The sequence below is a fragment of the Dicentrarchus labrax genome, unplaced genomic scaffold (genome assembly GCF_905237075.1).
Source record: "Dicentrarchus labrax unplaced genomic scaffold, dlabrax2021, whole genome shotgun sequence".
NCBI classification, from domain to species: domain Eukaryota; kingdom Metazoa; phylum Chordata; class Actinopteri; family Moronidae; genus Dicentrarchus; species Dicentrarchus labrax.
In genome coordinates, this window is record NW_026136705.1 from 2536009 (window position 1) to 2555497 (window position 19489).

At 40.0% G+C, this 19489-nt stretch overlaps 1 protein-coding gene and 1 long non-coding RNA gene across 6 annotated transcripts in view; one reads left to right on the plus strand and one right to left on the minus strand.

Annotated features, from left to right (window-relative positions):
• Nucleotides 1-19489, minus strand: part of nhsl2 (NHS-like 2) — a 156654-nt gene that overhangs the window by 84682 nt on the left and 52483 nt on the right. Inside the window, exon 1 of one of the 3 annotated variants that reach the window (XM_051400424.1) lies at nt 523-1169. The exons of the other annotated variants lie outside the window; for them this stretch is intronic. Coding sequence (XP_051256384.1) covers nt 523-601 — 79 coding nt within the window. The 5' untranslated portion in view covers nt 602-1169. Of the gene's footprint in view, nt 1-522; nt 1170-19489 lie in introns of those variants that run through there. 3 annotated transcript variants of the gene reach the window in all.
• LOC127363708 (uncharacterized) lies at nt 8618-12230 on the plus strand. Of its 3 annotated transcripts, none has more exons than XR_007884930.1 (3): nt 8618-8924; nt 11505-11592; nt 11694-12230. It is a non-coding gene; the product is annotated as an uncharacterized LOC127363708 (long non-coding RNA). The 3 variants fall into 3 exon arrangements; XR_007884929.1 differs by lacking the exon at nt 8618-8924 and adding an exon at nt 8972-9633; XR_007884928.1 differs by lacking the exon at nt 8618-8924 and having other exon boundaries at nt 10423-11592.

Here is a 19489-nt window from a genome sequence, read left to right on the forward strand (position 1 = left end):
ATGTATAAGGATGGATGGAGGAAAATATGCATGGACGGATGAACTGGAAGGGTGAAAAAGGAGGATATACGTGCGCGAGACACCCGAATACGAGACATTTTGGGCGCATAAACGGACGCGAAAGCGACGTTTAGACTGACAGATCGATAGACAGGCAGATGATTGAGGCTTGCCAAGTTAGGTGTTGCATGTGTGTGTGTGTGTGTGTGTGTGTGTGTGTGTGTGTGGCCAGATGTCCTAACACATGAGACACTGTGGATGGAGGGAGCAGAACAACACTTGTTAGACACAGATCAACAGATAAATACATGAAGATAAATGAAAAGACGGACGTATGTGCGTGCCGGATCAACGGAGGAGAGATGAATGGATGTAGGGGTGAAAAGAGGGATGTGAGACACCTGAATATGAGACATTATGGATGCATTGAATGGGAAAGCCAGTACTACACAGACAGGCAGACAGACGGATAGAGGGAGGGATGGATAGACAGATGGAAATATACATAGAACGATAAAGTACCTGTTGCCGATTTGGGTCTGTGTCTTCCTTTGGGCCGTCGTTGGGAATTGCCCATACTATTCTTCCTGTCCCAAAACATCACCGCCTCATTCCACAAACACACACACACACTGACTGACTGACAGAGAGAGAGAGAGGCTGACGAGAGGTGTGTGTGTGTGTGTGTGTGTGTGTGTGTGTGTCTCGTGTGTTAAAGCATGCGAGTGTGCAAAGACAACCGAGAAAGTGTGTGTGTGTGAGGACAGAGCGTCACAGCATCACTGAAGCCGCCTGCATCCCGGAGTGTGTGACTGCATGCCTCTGTGTGTGTGTGTGTGTGAAGCTCGGCATGTGATTGCGGCTGAGGGCGAACAAGAGAGAGTGACAGAAGACGAGAAAGAGAGAGAGAGAGGGAAGAGTGTGTGTCCTACGCTATATGTGTGTGTGTGACAGCTCGCCTGAGTGCACCGCGCTACGTGAGCTGTTGACAAAGCAGCCTGTGTGCCGGTGTGTGTGTGTGTGTGTGTGTGAGTGTGAGTGTGAGAGAGAGAGAGAGAGAGAGAGAGGAAGAAAGTGTGTGTGAGAGCACCTCTACACATTTCAATGAAAGGTTTGGCTGTTGGAGATGAGCATGTGCGTATATATGTGTGTGTGTGTGTGTGTGTGTGTGTGTGTGCGTACATAGGTGTGTGTGTGTGTGTGTGAGACAGAGAGACAGAGAGAGAGAGAGAGAGAGAGCATTCGTTGATTAGCTTCCATCCAGTCGCATCCAGCCGCTGCTGTTCAATTCATAAAGAGTGAGGCAGGAAGCAGCCAATCATAAGAGAGAGAGAGAGAGAGAGGGAGGGAGGGAGAGAGAGAGAGAGAGAGAGAGAGAGAGAGAGAGAGAGAGAGGAGGGTTGGAGTGAAAGAGGCAGAGCGAGAAATAAGAAAAAAGGGGAGGGGTTTGGCACGGAGAGGAAGAGAGCGATTGATTGGCTCACTATCAGCTATGTGACCAGAAAGCAGAGGAGAGAGGAACTAAGTGGCCGAAAGTAAGTGGACACCTGCGTCCGCACACATACTACATCCCTGAATGAGTGAAGACGACACAAATTCATACACGCCTGATCCTGAATGCTGCGTATACATCAAATACTACAATAAAACATTTTCAGACCTTTATTATCTACAACAAAATGTATAGATTTACAGTAAGTAGAGTAAAAATAAATTGTCCATCTTGTCTTCTTCTACAGGCTTTTGACACCAAGTTGAATGACCATTTCATATTCTCTGCACACCAGAACATTTCAGAGACATTTTATTGAAAATTAGCATTTTTTAAACTGCTGAGCTAATTAACATTCTTAAATTATAGTACAAAGGAAAATGGGAATCACTTTCCACTTCTACTGACTCACACAGGCTCTCCAGCCTCAGTGAACATTTAACTTCATAAATCTAACAATGAATGAAGCTTTTACGTAAATACTACCTAAACAACCTTTATCTAAAGATCTAAACATACTAACTGTACTTTTTGTGGTTTAAATGCTAATAAATGTTTCCTAAACCACCTCCAAGTTCTCTGGATTCCTGTTGTTTGTCTCATTTCTATGTTTTTTTTTTTCATGTGGTTATTATCTGAGGTGTGATATTTGGTTCCATTTTGATTAGCTGTTGCAGCCTTCAGCTCTATAACCGTGCTTTTGTTTCATCTTGTGAATGTGATACCTGGTCAAAAGGTCCACAAAATGTGATAAAAAGGACAAAAAAATATAGTATTTTTAATCAACCCGGTAACAGAGTGCAGGTATCCAACCTTTCCTTCATCGCTGTGGTTTAAAAAGCCGATAAAGGTCTTTGAATTGATGTCAAGTCCATTATTTTATGTCTAATATTTGTTTCTTTCTGGGTTGTGGGATGTTTTGAAATGTGTTTTTATGGTTTCCATGACTGCACCATGAAAGTAGTAAGAGTAAATTTAACAACATTTGGTCGTGTTTCAACGTTATCACACAGGAAATGCCGCAGTATACGAATACTTTATGCATAATGGGAAAGCACGTAAAATTTGAGATGAATGTGAAGTAGCTATGGCTGTAATGATTTGGCCGTCCACATTCTTTTGGCCGTATAGTTGAGCTGCAGCGAGAGAGTGAGAGAGACTGCAGGAGGATGACAAAGGTAAAAAAAAAAAGGGGAAAGAAGGAAAAAGGAGAAGTGTATAGCGAGAGTCAGAGGAATGAATAAATGAAGATGTGAGACTGGGTGGGTTCAGACGGACGGAGAGAAATTGAAAGTGAAGTGAGCGGCACGGGGAATGAGATTGAGAGGGGAGAAGAGAGAAATGGGGAGAATACAGAATGAGAGGAGAGGAGAGGAAAGGACGGTTGATGAAAGGTGGATGTAAACGAATGTATGTGTGATCATAGAAGTCAGGGTATCAGAGACCCATAATGCACACACACCTTCTACCTCATCTGTCCCACCAATCCTCCTTTTTATCCCTCCTCCTCCTCCTCTTCCTCCTTTTATCTAGCCAACACATCGATCTAGTAAACCACAGGTGACACACACACACACACACACACACACACACACACACACACACACACACACACACTGAGACAGCTGTTTCATGCACTGCTGAAGCCAGTTCACAATGGAAATCTGCCCACATCAGGTGGAATCAGCCCATTTACCTGATGCTTTACTCCAGAAACACCTCATCTGAGATGCATTACGAGCTCTACAAGCACCGAAACCAAACTAAATCAACTACTTTACATTTTTAAAAAGGAAAATTACAAACGCTAATCGAACGTTATCAAAACACGAAGTGATATATAAACTCTGCTAGCTTAGCTTAGCAGCAAAAAGACAAATATGAGCAACTGTGAAGCTTTAAAACGTTAACCTCTTACTTCACGAGACACTTAACAGGTAACAAATCGTCATATCATTACAGTTTTTCAATTGCTTATTAATTGTTGTCAAAACACCACGCATAAGCCAAATAAGACACAGCGCTTGGAGATAAACATCTCACATCTGTCAATACTTCTTCAACAAATTATAAACACATTTGAATTATTCTTTCAAAGCAGCAACAAAACACTGCTGTCTTATTGTTTACACCTTTTCTCACCTTTCACAGAAGCCTGTACATCAACTCACATTTCAATGAACACACAAATAGAAAATCTTCAATAAAACGTTCATACAGCTTATTATTTTTGCCAATTTGATTTTTTTATAACAACAAAAGCACAAAGAAAAGTAGAATTTCAGTACAGTAATCAACACTGTAAACTTAAGGAAACAATTACAGTGCAATGGTAAATAAAAAAGTGGGTCAGCAGACACATAGTCAAAACTACAAGCTACACAGACAACCCACCATCTATATCTCCATCTATTGCCTGCCCCCCTTCTTTGTTCTTGTCTTCATCCACCTCCTCCTCCTCCTACTCCTCTCTCTCTCTCTCTCTCTCTCTATCTCTCTATCTCTCTCCCTCTCTTCCTCTCACTGCCTCCATGTCTGCAGTTCTCACATAAGAACTGAGCTTACCTCTATTTGTAGTGATAAGATTGAGACTGATTGGTGTTCAATTAGTGTATAAGTGTTTTCGTGTGTGTGTGCTTGAGTTCCCAGTGATTGCAAGAGATTTTCATTCTCGAACAAAGGGTGTTGCAGAATTGCAAAACAAAGAGCCAGCAGCAGAAAATGTGTTAAGGTTTTGTCCAAGCATTCAGTGTGTGTAAAGAAAAGTTGCTATTTGTCGTCGCTGCTGCAGAAGCTATAGGTCGTGGTGATAGACGGCCATATTGTGAGACTATAAACAACATACAAGCGGTGCCAGACAACAAATAGGAGTCTTAAATCTATATAAAATGTGAATTTAAAGTTGTTTGCATGCACCGTCCCAGCAGACAGAAAGCAGGTCGCCGTTAACCATAAAATAAAACCTAACCACACACACACGCACACACACACACACACACACACACGCACACACACACACACACACACACACACACACACACACACACACACACACACATTCAGCCGTGTCCATTTGGCAGGAACAGACAGTAAAGAGCACTGGAGGCCATTGCTGTCCTCTCTCTTCTCTCATATAACTGTACAAGAAGATACAAGACTATGTGGTGATATATATCTTTAAATTTTCACTTACAATTCTATTATATCTCCTCTGTGACTTAAATACTTCTTCATCTCTTCATATTTGCTGGGAAAAGGAAACTTCTCATCATGGTTTTGTCTGCAGCGACCTCCATAATTTAGTTTCTGCTATTGAGTTTTGCAGTTTCTGGTGTATTTGGGGCGATTTGTTGTTTGTAATCTGCTCAGCTCCTGACATTATTGTTGGCTATTTTGTAATATTAAGTTACAAGATGTGATTTGCGGTGAAAAAAATGAACACTTTGAGCGAACTGCAGCAACGATATTTAAGGTTTTCTGTCTCCTTCTCTCTCATTTTTTTCATTTTACTTCCATCTAATTTCATTCAGTATGCTTTAATATAAATATTACATGTTCAAGATGTCTCAAAACAGGCATTCGTACACACCAGACAGACTCTCTCTTTCTCTCTGTCTTTATATTGATCTGTTACTACCGGAGTGAACCTGCTGCCATCATAAATCTGCTCCGTCCTTCCTCCTCCTCCAACTCTGCTCTGTCTTGTCACCTCTCCTACTCCTCTTCCTCCTCCTCATTTTCACTGCTGCATCACACATCCTGATAAACAGCTGATAGAGAAGGTGCTGAAGTTACTGCAGAGCTGTGCTCTGAAATATCAAGTCTAGAAAAAGATATCACACCCACACAACCATTTTTAGCGCTGGCATGAAAAGTTAAGAAATTATAGTCAGGAAGTGAGTTACAGGTTATTTTTGGACATTGTCCTATATCTGTTACTGAGGATAAAAATCTATTTTGACTTATTGTCAATGTATCACCCAACATCAAATCTATGGAAATTATTATGTACAAATGAAATCACTAGTGGAGAAAACATGGAAAATACCCTCTAGCGTGTCTTTCCAGTAGAGAAAACCTGATAAAGTGCCCTTCATGGTACCTTTCAGCTGGATAAAATGCGATGAAGTATCCTTTAGGGTGTGAATCCAACCCTGACCAAGCAGTTTTCACCATAAATGCATCCCAACTTTCTGACACTGATGCCCTTTTCATTTATTTTTTTGCCTCTCTGTCTCTCAAAGAGTCTGAGTCTGCCACTGCATGGGATCATCTCTTATCTCCTCAAATAAAAGATTCAGGTTATTTCAGGTGAATGAAGACAAAGATACCCGAGGAAGCAAAATTAACTGTTTATTGTTACTTAAGCAAATATAAGTGTTATCATAAATAACATATTTAGAATTAAGTGTCTCTGTGGTCACACGTACCTGAAGTGAATCTATATCACACTGAAGATAAAGTATTTATCTTAGAAAGTCTTGCTTAATCTTCTTCTGGCACAGTAAGTAAAGCTATGTTTCAGGATGTGTTTAGCAGGTTTTACTTTCCACACCAATGACATTATGACAAATGATCTATCAAACAAATCTATAATTAAACCTTGTCTGACTGCCATTCTGATGTTTCAGCCTCTCACGGTGTCACACTAGTTGGCATTTATTTGTCTGTTAATACGCTGATAGGATCAGAAATGAGGAAATGAAGACGAGATTCCAGCACTTCCTCCTGTTTTCTTCCAGAGAAACAAGGTTGGACTCTTGCTCTCTGCGTTTCTTCGGGATGTTTACTGCAGCGAGCCGTCGGCAGTGAAACTGAGAAAAATGATTTCACAGCTCATCTCCTCTCCCGAAAGACGCATTTTAGTAGATTATTCTTCTCTTTATTATCTCTTTATTATGGCTTTGGATTTTTCTGCAGGACAGATTATGTCTTTCTAATGCTGTTCTTTACAGGGTAGTGGAGGACTGATTGGATAAGTTTGCTCAGGAGTTAAACCCTCATCAAGAGTTTGCTTAACTGATTAATCCTTCAGTCTATAAACCGTCAGAGAAATACCAACGAACAATTCCCCTAAAGCCCAAAGTTATGTCTTTACATGTTTTGTTAAAGGAAATATAAAATATTCAGTTTATAATGATATAAAACTGAACTCAAATATCTGAGAAGCTGAAACTAATTTGCCAACTAATCTTCTGTCAGTGGACTAATCAGTCCTACAGCTTCATGCTACCGGCTCTGTAGAGGTGCAGTGAGCTAAAGACGGCATGCTCGCAATGACAATGCTAACATGCTGATTTCTAGCAGGTATAATCCTCGACACGTTCACCATCTTAGGTTAGATTGTTAGCATGCTGACAAAGTACAGCTGAGGCTAATGAGAAGATTCTCTTAACATTGGTTTGGAAGGTTTTGAATTCATCCTGAGGGCTGCACCAAATGTCACAGAGATACTCGTAATAGTTGCCGAGACGTTTTACAAAAAACGAAGATGTTGACCTCATGGGGGCACCAGAGGAAGAGTCAGCTGATCACCTCCTCAGGGGACCATGAATATCTGTACCAAATGTATTCACTCCAATAGTTGTATTTCAGTCTGGATTGAGAGTTGGACAGCTGTGTACTTGTACTGGTCACAAGGACGTGCACACAGTTCTCCATTCCTGTCGGTGGTGAGAATGCACCATAACGTTGGCCAACTGGCATAAACATCAGGAAGAAGAAGGCGGAAAAGCATTGGCATCAGGAAAGAAAATGCCACCCTCACAACAGCATTCTTGTATATTTTGTTTTCTCAAAGACAAATGTGGGTAACAGCGGATCTCCTCGCACAACCTCCCTTCAAAACAAGCATCCATTTTGTTATTTGAAGTATGAATTTGGCTTCCTTGAAACTATGCTGTCATGGCTTAAAAACAACATGATATAAGATTCTGAGAAGAAGAGGAAGGTGTGTTTTCCTTTATTGGCCTTTAACATGGAGAAGAGCTAAAGTCGGCATCACAGGACCTAGTAGTGATCATACGGTGGTGGATAGCTGCCATCACAAGGGACTTTTTTAAGATTTTAACATCTTCTAACTCGTTTTGTTTATTTTCTTTATGAAATGAGACACTGGAGTTAATGTTCTCTATGAGAAACATATTTGCACAGTGAAATCCGCTGGGATTCCCTATTACAAATATCCCTAAACCATCACTAATCCTGGTTCATCCCTGGGCCTCCCACAAAGATCGCTTTTAGCTTTTGCCTACATTCGATCCCGCCGCTTACGTAACGGTGCTGGTGCCCGGAGGGCGGAACAGAGCGCCGCCAGAGAGCGAGCTGTTCCCTTTCTTGCTGATTTGCCGTTTTTGCCAACCACTTTAAAAAAAATAAAAAAATCAGAACATCTCGTTAAGACGACGACATCAATTTCACACAGGCGGCTGCGTCTTGTCAGCTATCACTGTGAATAACGGGGACGTTTGCTCTCTTTCTCACTGTTTCAGGACTCTGTTTTATGCTGACGTCTCATTTTATCACACATTCTGTTCTTCTCTCTTTCAACCACTTCTTTTTTTACTATTTCAGCCTCTTGCTTTCCCCTTTAACTCCATCTCTTTCTCCGTCTGTCCCAGAAAGAGCCAAACGAGGTGAGAAAATGTCACATTCCGGCTGTAACTGCTTTCTTTTTGTGTGTCTCGCGCTCCTTCTAATGTTATATTCAAACGAGAGTGACCAGATGATCCATCTTTGGCTTCAACACCTCAAGGTTCACCCGGGGATGATAAGAAATCTACCTTTCTTTGTCTCTTCGCTACTCAGATCTCACCGAAGCACCCATAATATTTACTGTCCTCTTATCTTGTTCTCAGGAACGCGGCCTGACCTTGAACTAACACGCAAACAATGCAGCGCTTGCCAAGCCAAGCCTTCTCATAATAAGCCGGTGGATGCTTTGAGAGAGTCAAGGGATCAAAACCAGACAAACAAAAGATCTCCCCTTCTTTTCTTTCTCTTTAACAACAGTATTCAAGCTTTGTTTACCTCTATAATGGTCTGTTCAATAGCTAACCCCCCCCACCCCACTTAAAAGTGCCACGAGAAAAATGACACCAAAAATGATTTACCCGTTTGTCCAGTTCAAACAAATGAAAGAAAGGTGCATTAGGTGCATTTGCTCCAATGTTACCGTGTTAAAAAAAAAAACCTGCTTAACTTGCAAACAAAACCGGTTGATGGATAAAGAGTGATTCTTCCAAGTAAATCAAACATTGTATTATGTTTCTGATTCACTTCCTCTTTAACCAGGTACACGGTCTGATGCATTGAGGTTATTCAAGGACAATTAGACCCTTTGCTGAGTTGATAAAATATGTGATTTTGCTTCATGCTGTACACCTCTGAGTAAAAACCTGCAATAGGAGACATCTCATGCTGGCAGTGAGAGGTAAATATCTGACTTTTGATGACTTCATCCTTCCCAGAAATCACCCGTAAAGACTGCCCTGCCCTGCTTAGTGGCTGACGGGGACACAGAAGTGGTTCAGCCAAACTTGGTTAATCCAGCTTTCACTGGATTTGAATTTTGTCCTTAATTTTTCAGTCAGTCTTGAGTGAGTCAGTTTCGGGCGGCGGAGCAATTTATCATTTATTTAAACCCAGGTCACACCAGAAAATGACTCAGCAAAGTTCTTCTGTGTATCCCGCAGGAGGCATAGTGACTATAAGCAGGGTTAGTCGTTGAACTGTAGTTTGCAAGCTAACCGCTAACCTGCAGATGCATGCAACTAAAGTAATAAGCTATGATAGCTTCCTCTGATGTGGACTCTCTAGGTCTTTGTTGCCTCAAAGGTCAGCACTGTTAAAACTGTTTGCTATTGTTTAGCAGTGTGAATTAGTGTGTTTAAGTTCACCAAAGCTGAACAAAGTTTACTGTGATCCAACACGCAATGATACCACAATATTGTAACAAGACTTTTAGGTTGAAAATACAGGATATTCTTACACAAAAATCTGTCTACTGCAGTGTTTAAACAAGAACAACTATTCAATAATCATGTTGAATATGTAAACAGGAGAACTAAGCAATGAACTGTGAACCTCAACTTGCAAATCAACAAGGACAATAACCCTCAAAGTGCATTTACATTTTAATGGTAAGTAGGATAACTGACTAACTAAATGGACCATCAGATCTGAGATATCAACGATTATCTGAACTGACTTTGGACCAATTTTTCACCACATTTGCATTTTAAAAACAACAATTGATGATTATTATCACTGTCACTGTTTGGTTGACTGTCTTTCACGTTACACAGTTCAAAAACCAGCATCAGTAATTCATCACTGAACAGATTGTTGTATAAGTACTGTTTACAAGGTCACAAATTAACTTTTTTTATCTAAACTTTTAAGACAAAAAGTGCTCGAAAAAAAAGAAATTTCAACATCTACATTTCCATGATAACAGGGAAAGCTAAATTTGCTGATGAAGATTGACCTTTATGTGAATTTGTATTATCTTATATTAGAAATACCCATTTTAAATAGAAATCATACTCTATATTGGCCTACTATTTGGTTATCTGGGTTATATGGTCCATCATACATCACTATAAAATATAATACAGGCTATAATGATTCAGGTAATTGACACATTTTCCTCTGCAATCAAGTAAACTTAAGATTGTCTGACCCAGGTAAAACTTCTAACTTAAAAAAGTTGTAAAATAAACCTTTATGTTAACACCTGAAAATAAACCATAAAGCCATACAAGCTCTATTATCACCAAGCAACCACAGCTCAAAGTCTGTAACACTTGAGTACTCTCAATGCCACAAACAGCAATCACAGTGAAACATGTTGCATGCATGAACACACCCACACACCCACACACACACACACACACACACACACTATTATTACAGTACAGTACCTTAAAAGTAGCTCACACAGAAGGGGTTGGACTGCTAACTTTGTGCTGTGAAGACCGCAACAAGTCAAGTCTGAGGTCCTCCAGGTCCAAGAGAGTATGAACCAAAACGAGAGAGTAAGAGGGAGGGAGGGAGATAGAGAGGGAGGGAGGGATGAACAGGATTTGTGGGCAGAAAAAGGGGCCAAGACAAAAAATGGGTAGAGGTGGAGCAACACTGACAGAGAATAAAAGAGTATAAATCACGTCCACAAAGGATGAAATAAAGAAGGACAAAGAGGAGAAAATATGGGAGACAGAACAGAGAAAACAAGCACGAGTATGTGGAACAAAATATGAGGAAAAAGGGAGGAGGAGGCTGCCACAAATGCTGGCAAATATTGACACACACACACACACACACACACACACACACACACACACACTCTGACCACTCCAACAGAGCAGACATCTGGCCCAGAGTGGATTATGGGTAATTAACTGCTCTTTAATGATTCCCGCTGAGCGAGGACTCGACAGCACAGGAACACAGATTACACTCTGATACACAAAAAATTTGTGTATTTGTATCTGTGTGTGTATATGTGTGTGTTCATGCCTCCAAAGAGCAAACCAGGGGAATAACTGAGATTACACTGTGACCCACTGCAGGGACACACACACACACACACACACACACACACACACACACACACACACACACACACATACACTCAGACTGACACAAATGTCCATAGAGATTTATTCATTTGCCAACCACCACATCCTTAAACCCATCCTTAGCCCTTAATCCTGCCTTTTTGTCTGTGTAGGTGCGTGTGTGTGTGTGTGTGTGTGTGTTTCTGTGTGTGTGGGTGACTTTCATCCTGCAGGTATGAATCCACTTTCTGATTGTATTACTTATAAGCAAATGTTTAATTTCAATTCACATTCTTAGGGAACCCAGTGTGCGTCTTATCAAAGAGGACTCACCATAAACTGCACTGTGTATGTGAGTGAGTATAAGTGTTTGCGTGTGTGTGTGTGTGTGTGTGTGTGTGTGTGTGTGTGTGTGTGAATACAACTTAATCCCAGGCTTGTCCATTTGTCAGTGACCCGAGGCCAAATGCTGAAGATAGTATCGAGGCGACAACAGAAGGACTGAAGAGGAGGGAACACACCTGAGGCGAGGTCTACACGGTAGGACCAGACACTGAGAATACATACAGTATATAATGAATGGAGAAACATAACAAATGGCTAAGCAAGGATGTCCTTCTCCCTCTAACCACGACCTCCAGTTCTTCCTGGAGGATGCCAAGTTGTTCCCAGGCCACGCTGGACTCCACAAAATGCCCTGCGTCAACCCAGTCGAATGTGGCCCAAAATACCTCTAAAGAAGGTAGAAGGCAGAGATTCTACCCAGAGCTCCCTTCGGATGTTTGAGCTCTTCCCCCCTCCGATCACGAAGGATGAGCCCGAATCCACTTGTATGGACAGCAAGTCACTCTCAACCCAAAAGGAAGCAATCCTTGGCTTCAGACTTTGATTTGCTGACTCTCATTCCAACAAACCGTCCAAGTGCAAGCTGGAGGTCACAAGTTTAAGATGCCAAAAGAACCACATCGTCGGCAAAAAAGCAGAGATTCAACCCTGAGCCAACCATACTGCACATTCCCCACAGGTCTGCTTCCACTCAGATTGTTTTTGACTTCCTGCCAAGAACTCTGAATGATTTGTTTAAGTATGACAATTATGTGAATCATTTGCTGTAGACTTCCAGGGTTTTTCCTGCAGTAGAGAATTAAAAGTTGGCCAATTCGTGCCTTTTGGAAGAATAGTGTTCAGCTCTCTCTTTGGAGCATTGAAGCTGTTATACTAAGACACTTAATGTTGGTTTTCCCTTTTGTTACTCACCTGTATGGGAATTAAAAAAACCTCAAGTTGTAAACAAAAATAGTCCTAACTTCTGTGTGTGGAGAAAATCAGTCTGACTGTATTTCTACTCACCTGAGAGGTTTTAATTTACACTTTCTTGCTCAGAAAAATACAAAAAAATGCACCAAAGCCTTCCTCTACATTAGAGCTGGAACAATGAGTTGATGAACTGATTACTCGATCAACAGAAAATTAATTGGCAACTATTTTGATGATCAAATAATAATTTCAGTTGGTTTTAAAGTATATTTCAGGTCCTAAAATATGAGGATTTGATGCTTTCCACCACCATATATGATGGTAAATTAAATATCTTTGGATTTATGGACTCGCCTGAAAAGTTCAGTTTCCACAAAGGTTAGAAAATTATGAACATTTTTCACTACTTTCAGAAATGTATAAACATTCACACATTAACCTAGAAAAATGTCTAAGTTTCAACTGGTATCATTAGAAATGTAGAAAGACGAAAGTCCCACATTTGGGAGAAGAAGCAAAGACATTTCAGAGTGTTTAATTCTCACAGGAGCTGTATACTCATGGGATCTCTGTCTTCACCAATTTTTACAAACTAAACACATGGCAGAGCTGTAAGCTGTTGAAATCATCAACGACTCCCTGAAGTAGAACAAGCTATGTGACATCCCCTGCTGATATTAGTCTTGCTCATACGGGGGCTCAAGAGAAAGCAAGAAAAACACTGTGGATGGATATCGAGGAGAAAAAGCTGTCAAAGCGTGACAGAGAGACTACAGACACACTTTATCTGCGATTTACAGCTTTGATGCCGCCATATTGACTCAAGAGCGACAGCGTCTCTTAACCACAGATGAGACTCCTCGCATTATCGGGGATAATGGAGCACATTTCTCAGTCTCAGTGTTGCACTTGGTTGTTCACATGTAAAAAAAAAATTAAGTTCAATTCAATTCAGTTTTGAAAGTTACAGAAAGGTTGGGAAGGCATTCATCCCTCCTTCTGAGTATAGCCTACTGACCCCTTAACATCAATGCATGAATGTCATGCTAGCATAATGTGTTAATGTACACTATATTGTATACACACCGTAACCAGGTTTCTATTCAAATGCAGCATACATTTTAACCAAATTTTCAGGAAGTCGGCAGACAAAATTGTGAATTTATGCACATTTTCATCCATCTACACTAATGTTATATGAACATTTGGAGTTAGTTCATCAAGAGGAGCAGGTTAATCCTCCAATCAGGCGGTGTTGCAGAAGAGGGTACACCAGACAGACCTCAAACAGTAGGGTTTGTTTCATGTATCTGCCGCCATGTTTTGTTTCTTGCTTCACGTACGTCAGTTAATTCGACAGCAATCAGTTTTCAGTGACTCTCTCTGCACAGATTTTAAGACAAACACGATTCTCTTGGCTGTCGAGGTGACTTTAAGTCAATCCTTCATCCTGTCGCCCGAGTACGACATATTGTCCAAACTTCTTCCCCCTTATCTGCTTATTCTGACAGGGAGATGGGAGTCGACTACTGTCACCTGCAGTCTTAAGCTTGTTTTAATGCCTGCCTTTAAGGAAGTTTAAATTACGTGTGTGTATATTTCTATGTGCGTGTGTGTATGTGCACTATTGGGAGTCTGTTAATCTGCTAATCCACACCCCACAGAGCCAGATTACTGTAAGGAGTTTGATAAGAAAATGTGGGAGGCATTAAAATATATTAGTGTTGCTCTGTTCACCACAGTCTGGAACCGGATAAATCCTTTATCTCACAAGACAACGCGGCTTTTCACTGATGGAACATTTTAACATTACGATATTACATGAAATTAGATGATTAGATCTAATGTTATACGTGTATTATATTTTAACTATTGGGTAGAAACCTTTTAACTAAAAAAAACAAGTGAAAAGTTGACATAAATATAGTCGTGTGTATCGACTTCTGTGTATTTTAGGTGAATCTCCTATAGATTTCTTTGTAAAATAACTTTTATAACACCCACTACAACTACCGTAACAGTATGATTTTTTTGCCAAATATGCAGTCCATTAGATTAACTTTCCCAAGCTTTTCCATGGGAAACATCTGGAACTGTCTCTTAAACAATTATATGCAAATACTATCTTTTCTAACAAACACAATGTGTGTTTGATATCAGAGATGACTGGTCATGTAAGGAATGAACAGCTGTGCGCATCTGACAGATAGCAATGTGTGTATATGTGTGTGTCTGTGTGTGCAGAACTTAATCCAAAACATTCCCAGGCTTCCCCATTTGCTCAGCTGCCCACAATGCTGCCAAATGCTGAAAAACTGTTCAACGCGCAAACACTGAGGCAACAACAACACATAAAAAAGGCTCTACCATGACTTCACTATACCAGGAAATTAATATGTGAATGTAAATTTAAAAAACAAAAATTAAAAAAACATTTAAGGGCATCCCAACCAGGGCAGGAATTTCACATGGGCCATGAAGGCCATCGTTTTTTGACACCGGTGACTTCTGGTGAGATTCTGAATTCTTACTGGGAAACACTGCAAAAACAGAGCTTTTCTGTCAATACTTTGATTTAAATCTAGCACCGTCCAACCAGGAGACTTAATTAAACTCATCTTTATGTGCCAATGCAGTAAAACTGTGACTGAGTGGAGTCCTGAGAAGAGAAGGTCGACAAAGTTTGATAAATGAACAAACAAATAAGACAAGAAACTCAAACAAAAGTATATTGCTACTAGTAATTAATAGTTAAAAAGTGTTATATGTTATAAATAAAATCATCCTTAACCTTTGAGTTAGATGCCTTATTTTCATACAGTCGTATGTCAATGGATGCCATCGTATTTGGCCTTGGACACAAACCAAAATGATCAAATTCCTCTCCAATACTCTACCAGAAAACAATCAGTTTCACTGTTAAACAACCAAATAAAGTTCGATTCCAGCACAGAAAGTAAAAGACAAGACAAAATCATTCACAACGGGAATCAAGTAGAACAACTTATTGTAATGATTTGGGAGCGTTATGCATCATTCCAGGATGGTCACCCGACTGCTAGTCCCGAAACAAACACAAGATAAATGTAAATATAGCCTATATTGGCTGTTTTATTCAAATAATTTCTGACACTGAACCAGCCAGTTATGGTGGCTTTGCTACGACCAAATATTATTGTATTGTTAGGGTGGAAGGAAACCTTACATTTGAAGAATAAAGTCTAAATATTTTGAGAAAAACAAGTCGGAATATTATTGTTGTTTGGTTTTTTTTGGCATGTCCAGGACTCATCGTATAGATCGGCTCATATCTCCTATTTACAATTACAACTAGGAAGTTATGAACTTTGTTTACAACACAACATTACTAACATTTTGCGCTTGACACAAGCGTTATGAAGTCCCCAGAATTAAATTAAAATATATTTTTTATGGTCTGTAAAAAGAGTTACTTAAGTTAATCAAAAACTTTTTCCCCACTTGAAACTGATATAAAACCCTTCAATTATTACCAGAAGTGAAAAAAAATTCAGCTGTTGTTACACGGTGGTGAGAGAGAGAGAGAGAGAGAGAGAGAGAGAGAGAGAAGAGTGGGGTTACATAAGGAAATGTCTGGCTCAGAACCCCAATCTAGTTATATAACTCTGGTTTGGGACAGATAATGTGGTCGTGGTGATGGTGTATGCAGAGGGGTGGGGGAGGCCCACGGGGGAAAGATTTGAGCAGGGCGACGAAGACCACATGGGGAGGGAGAACATTTGGATATTATTCCATATCTCTCAATCTTTCTGTCCCTCTCCATTTCTTACATTTTAATCATCCTCTCCCCTCTTTGTTCTTCTCTTGCTCTACTCGTTGTTACACCTCCCACCAAATCCTCCTTTCATCTACTACCTTCTCAACTTCATCCCTCTGGCTCTTTTACACTTTCCTCCCGCCTTTTCCATCGCTTCCCTCCGGAGCAAAAAAAAAAGTGTTCATTCATCCATCCATCATCTGTGTCAGGCAGGCACGTTATAGCATCCTGATCCAGAGACAGAAACCAAGACAAGAAGGACAGAAAAACAAGAAGAGATGAAACATGAATGGAAAGAAGGACGGTGGCAGTCTGGGAATAAACAAAACAAGACAGCATGATGATGCACAAAAGAAAAACTTTAAAAATAATGACGTTATTCTTGGTTGTTCAATTCACAGCGCTCCCTCGTCCGCCTGTAGCAGTAACACCCTGAAGGCAGCGCTGATGCAACAACAGCTCTCTACATCTCAACACAGGGAGACACTTGATTGGCTTTGTTTGTCTCCACACTGTATTACACAGCGATACAGTACAACATGGTTTGAAAAAGTCTGTACCAGTGGCTGTGGTCATTTTCTCCAGTGGTTCTTTTTTATGTTACTTATAGAGACAGTAAGCAAAGAGGCACTCGAGCAATTTAAAGTAGAGCCATAAAGTTAGAGAGCGGTCGAAATCGATGCAACTGAGGCCGAATAGCTTTTAGACTCGTACTTCAGATTGTTTTCTTCGTAAAGCGATTTAGTGTTGCACTTACAAAAAGTTAAGGGACTCCCAAGAGACAGATTAACAAAATAATTGTCTATAATGATGCAGCAGAGGCCAAAATATTTTAATCCCTTGTATGTTCAAGCTCCAAAAACTGGCTGTTCCCACAATGACACTCGATAGCGTCGTTTCTTAAGCCCTTTATGCCTTTCAAACTGTAATAGAGGCTTTCTGTTAGAAATGACTAGTCTCTAGGATCAAGCAATGATCATTTACACAAGCTGAGGCCTACATGTCCCCCTTTATGTGTGTTTGGTTGGACTATTTAGATATTTGGTGTCTGCTGGTATTGGTTGTGGTGAAATTATGATGAAAAGACAACAGAATTTATTTTAGACCGGATCCAATATCTAAAAAAAATAAAGAAATTCTAATACCATACTGTCGCAATTTGGTCTCGCTCCAAAGCCGTCAAATACTGCCACTGGTCAGTGGCCCTTAGCTTCAAAATATGACACTGTAGGTTGTGTAAAAATGTAAAAAAACATGATGAAAAATATTGTATTCTTGTACTTAACTTACTTACAACTTAGTTACAACTCCATAATTAAGCCAGTATTCAGCTGTTATTGAAAAAGCCAAATCTTGATCAATCGCTTCCACAGAATTATAGGCCCATTTCTAAGCTTCCTTTCATATCCAAGGTTCTGGAAAAGGTGGCGCTCAGCTCTACTCGTAGTCGCGTTGGACAATAACTTCTGATACATTTCAGTCTGGGTTCTGCAATCGACACAGTACCGAGATAGTTTCACACTATTGATCGTATCATTCTTATCAATAGACTACATCAGTGTGTGGGTATATCAGTGATCATATCTCTCAATATCTCTCTCATCTTCAGCTCCACTAAAATGTGGGATGCCACAGGGCTTTGTTAAGCACTTTGTAACCTTGTTTAGATACTAAGTGCTACACAAATAAAGTTACTATAACTATAACTAAAACTGCTTTACATCCCTTTATTTTAAAAGGATTACCAGACATTGCATATTTATTACTACTAACTTGACTGTGCAGCGCTACACATCCAGAAATTACAATATAAGTTTACCTAAAGGGTTATATTTTGAAGTGTAGGGGCACTGACCAAGCTGCAGTATTTGATTAGTTAAGGGCAATGGAGCCTCTTCCAGTATGCATTTATAGACAGGTATATAACAGACAAACACAAAGACACTCACTCATTCACATTTATTCCCAATTCTTTTGCCATCACCCGTGCAGAAAGCGAGAAATCAGCCTAAAATCAGTCAAAAACATCAGTTTACTCCTTTAGGGACTAAGAGCAACTGAAAAATAAATGCACATACTTATTAATACTTCACTATCCAACCACACTTTTCCACATCTCTTGAGTCACCTCCTACGAACACATAACACTGCGACTGTCTTTGCTTATGCATATAGATTACATCTGCGGTCCAGCAGCAGATTTATTTTCTTCAGAGATTGAGGTCAGTTGGAGCAAATAGACAAATTCCATTATCATTTTTCCAATCTATAATACAGACTGTTACGCAATAGGAGATCCCTGCTTGGTACGACTGCCATCCTGTTCAGAAAAAAAAACCCAACAAGCTAGACTGTCCAGATTGTTACCAATATGCTCCAAAGACTGTGAGCCAGACGCCTGACTCCGGATTTCAATCTGCATTTATAAAAACAATGCTGACTTCAGCTGCTGGTATCTGATCTCTCACATGTTTTATTTGGCTAATATCAGCTTTTGTCATTTAATATACAGTTTTAGGGCCACACGGGTCGAACTAACAGGCTGCAGAACATGTTCATTTCTCTGTTTAAACTGTTAAACAAGCAACATTATATGCGCATATTTCACACAGCCACCACAGAGCCTTATAGGGTGAACATGAACAAATGTGCTTTTTGGGGGGGATTTGAACAAGCTGATGCTGTAGTTTCTCTTGGGCGAACACTTACACACAATAATGCCCACATAAGCTGCATGATGTTACAGATAATGATTGACAGAGATTGAAATGTTTCACAGAAGAAATATTAACTAGAAATTTTCACAAGCGGGACGATGCAACAACACAAAGCTGTATAACGAATACAGTTGCACAAAGAAAATAAACCAAAATGTGCAGGTTTTTTTGGTAACAAATGATGTAATGCACTAGCGAAAGCAAGGAAAGGAGGCTGTTTGCAGGTGTAAAGAATTCAGCTTTTAAAATATGTCTTTAAGCGGAAGCAAGGAGGTGAAGGAAATACATTCAACATAAGGATTAGGACAACGTCACTGTAGAAAATACATTTACATAAAAGAAATCTCCCCAGGATACCTTTAAGTAGACCTTGAGTTAAAAGTATTTTATTGTCATTCATCCTGAAACATTTCTGGTTGCTTTTTTTATAGCAACTTTGGGATATCGGGGAGCAAAATTAAGGTCTGTGGGTTTAAACAAATCTTTAAAAACAAGGCCTAAAGCTAATTCTGTTCCTAAAGTAGTTTGTTAAGGGGAACGCCACTTCTTTTACACATCAAAGTCTGTTTACAGGTGATTACTACTACTCCATGTGTGGGTTTTACAGTTTTAACGCTGTTTTCTGGTTCTGCTGCGCTGATTTTAATACTTTTATTTTTTGTCTTTC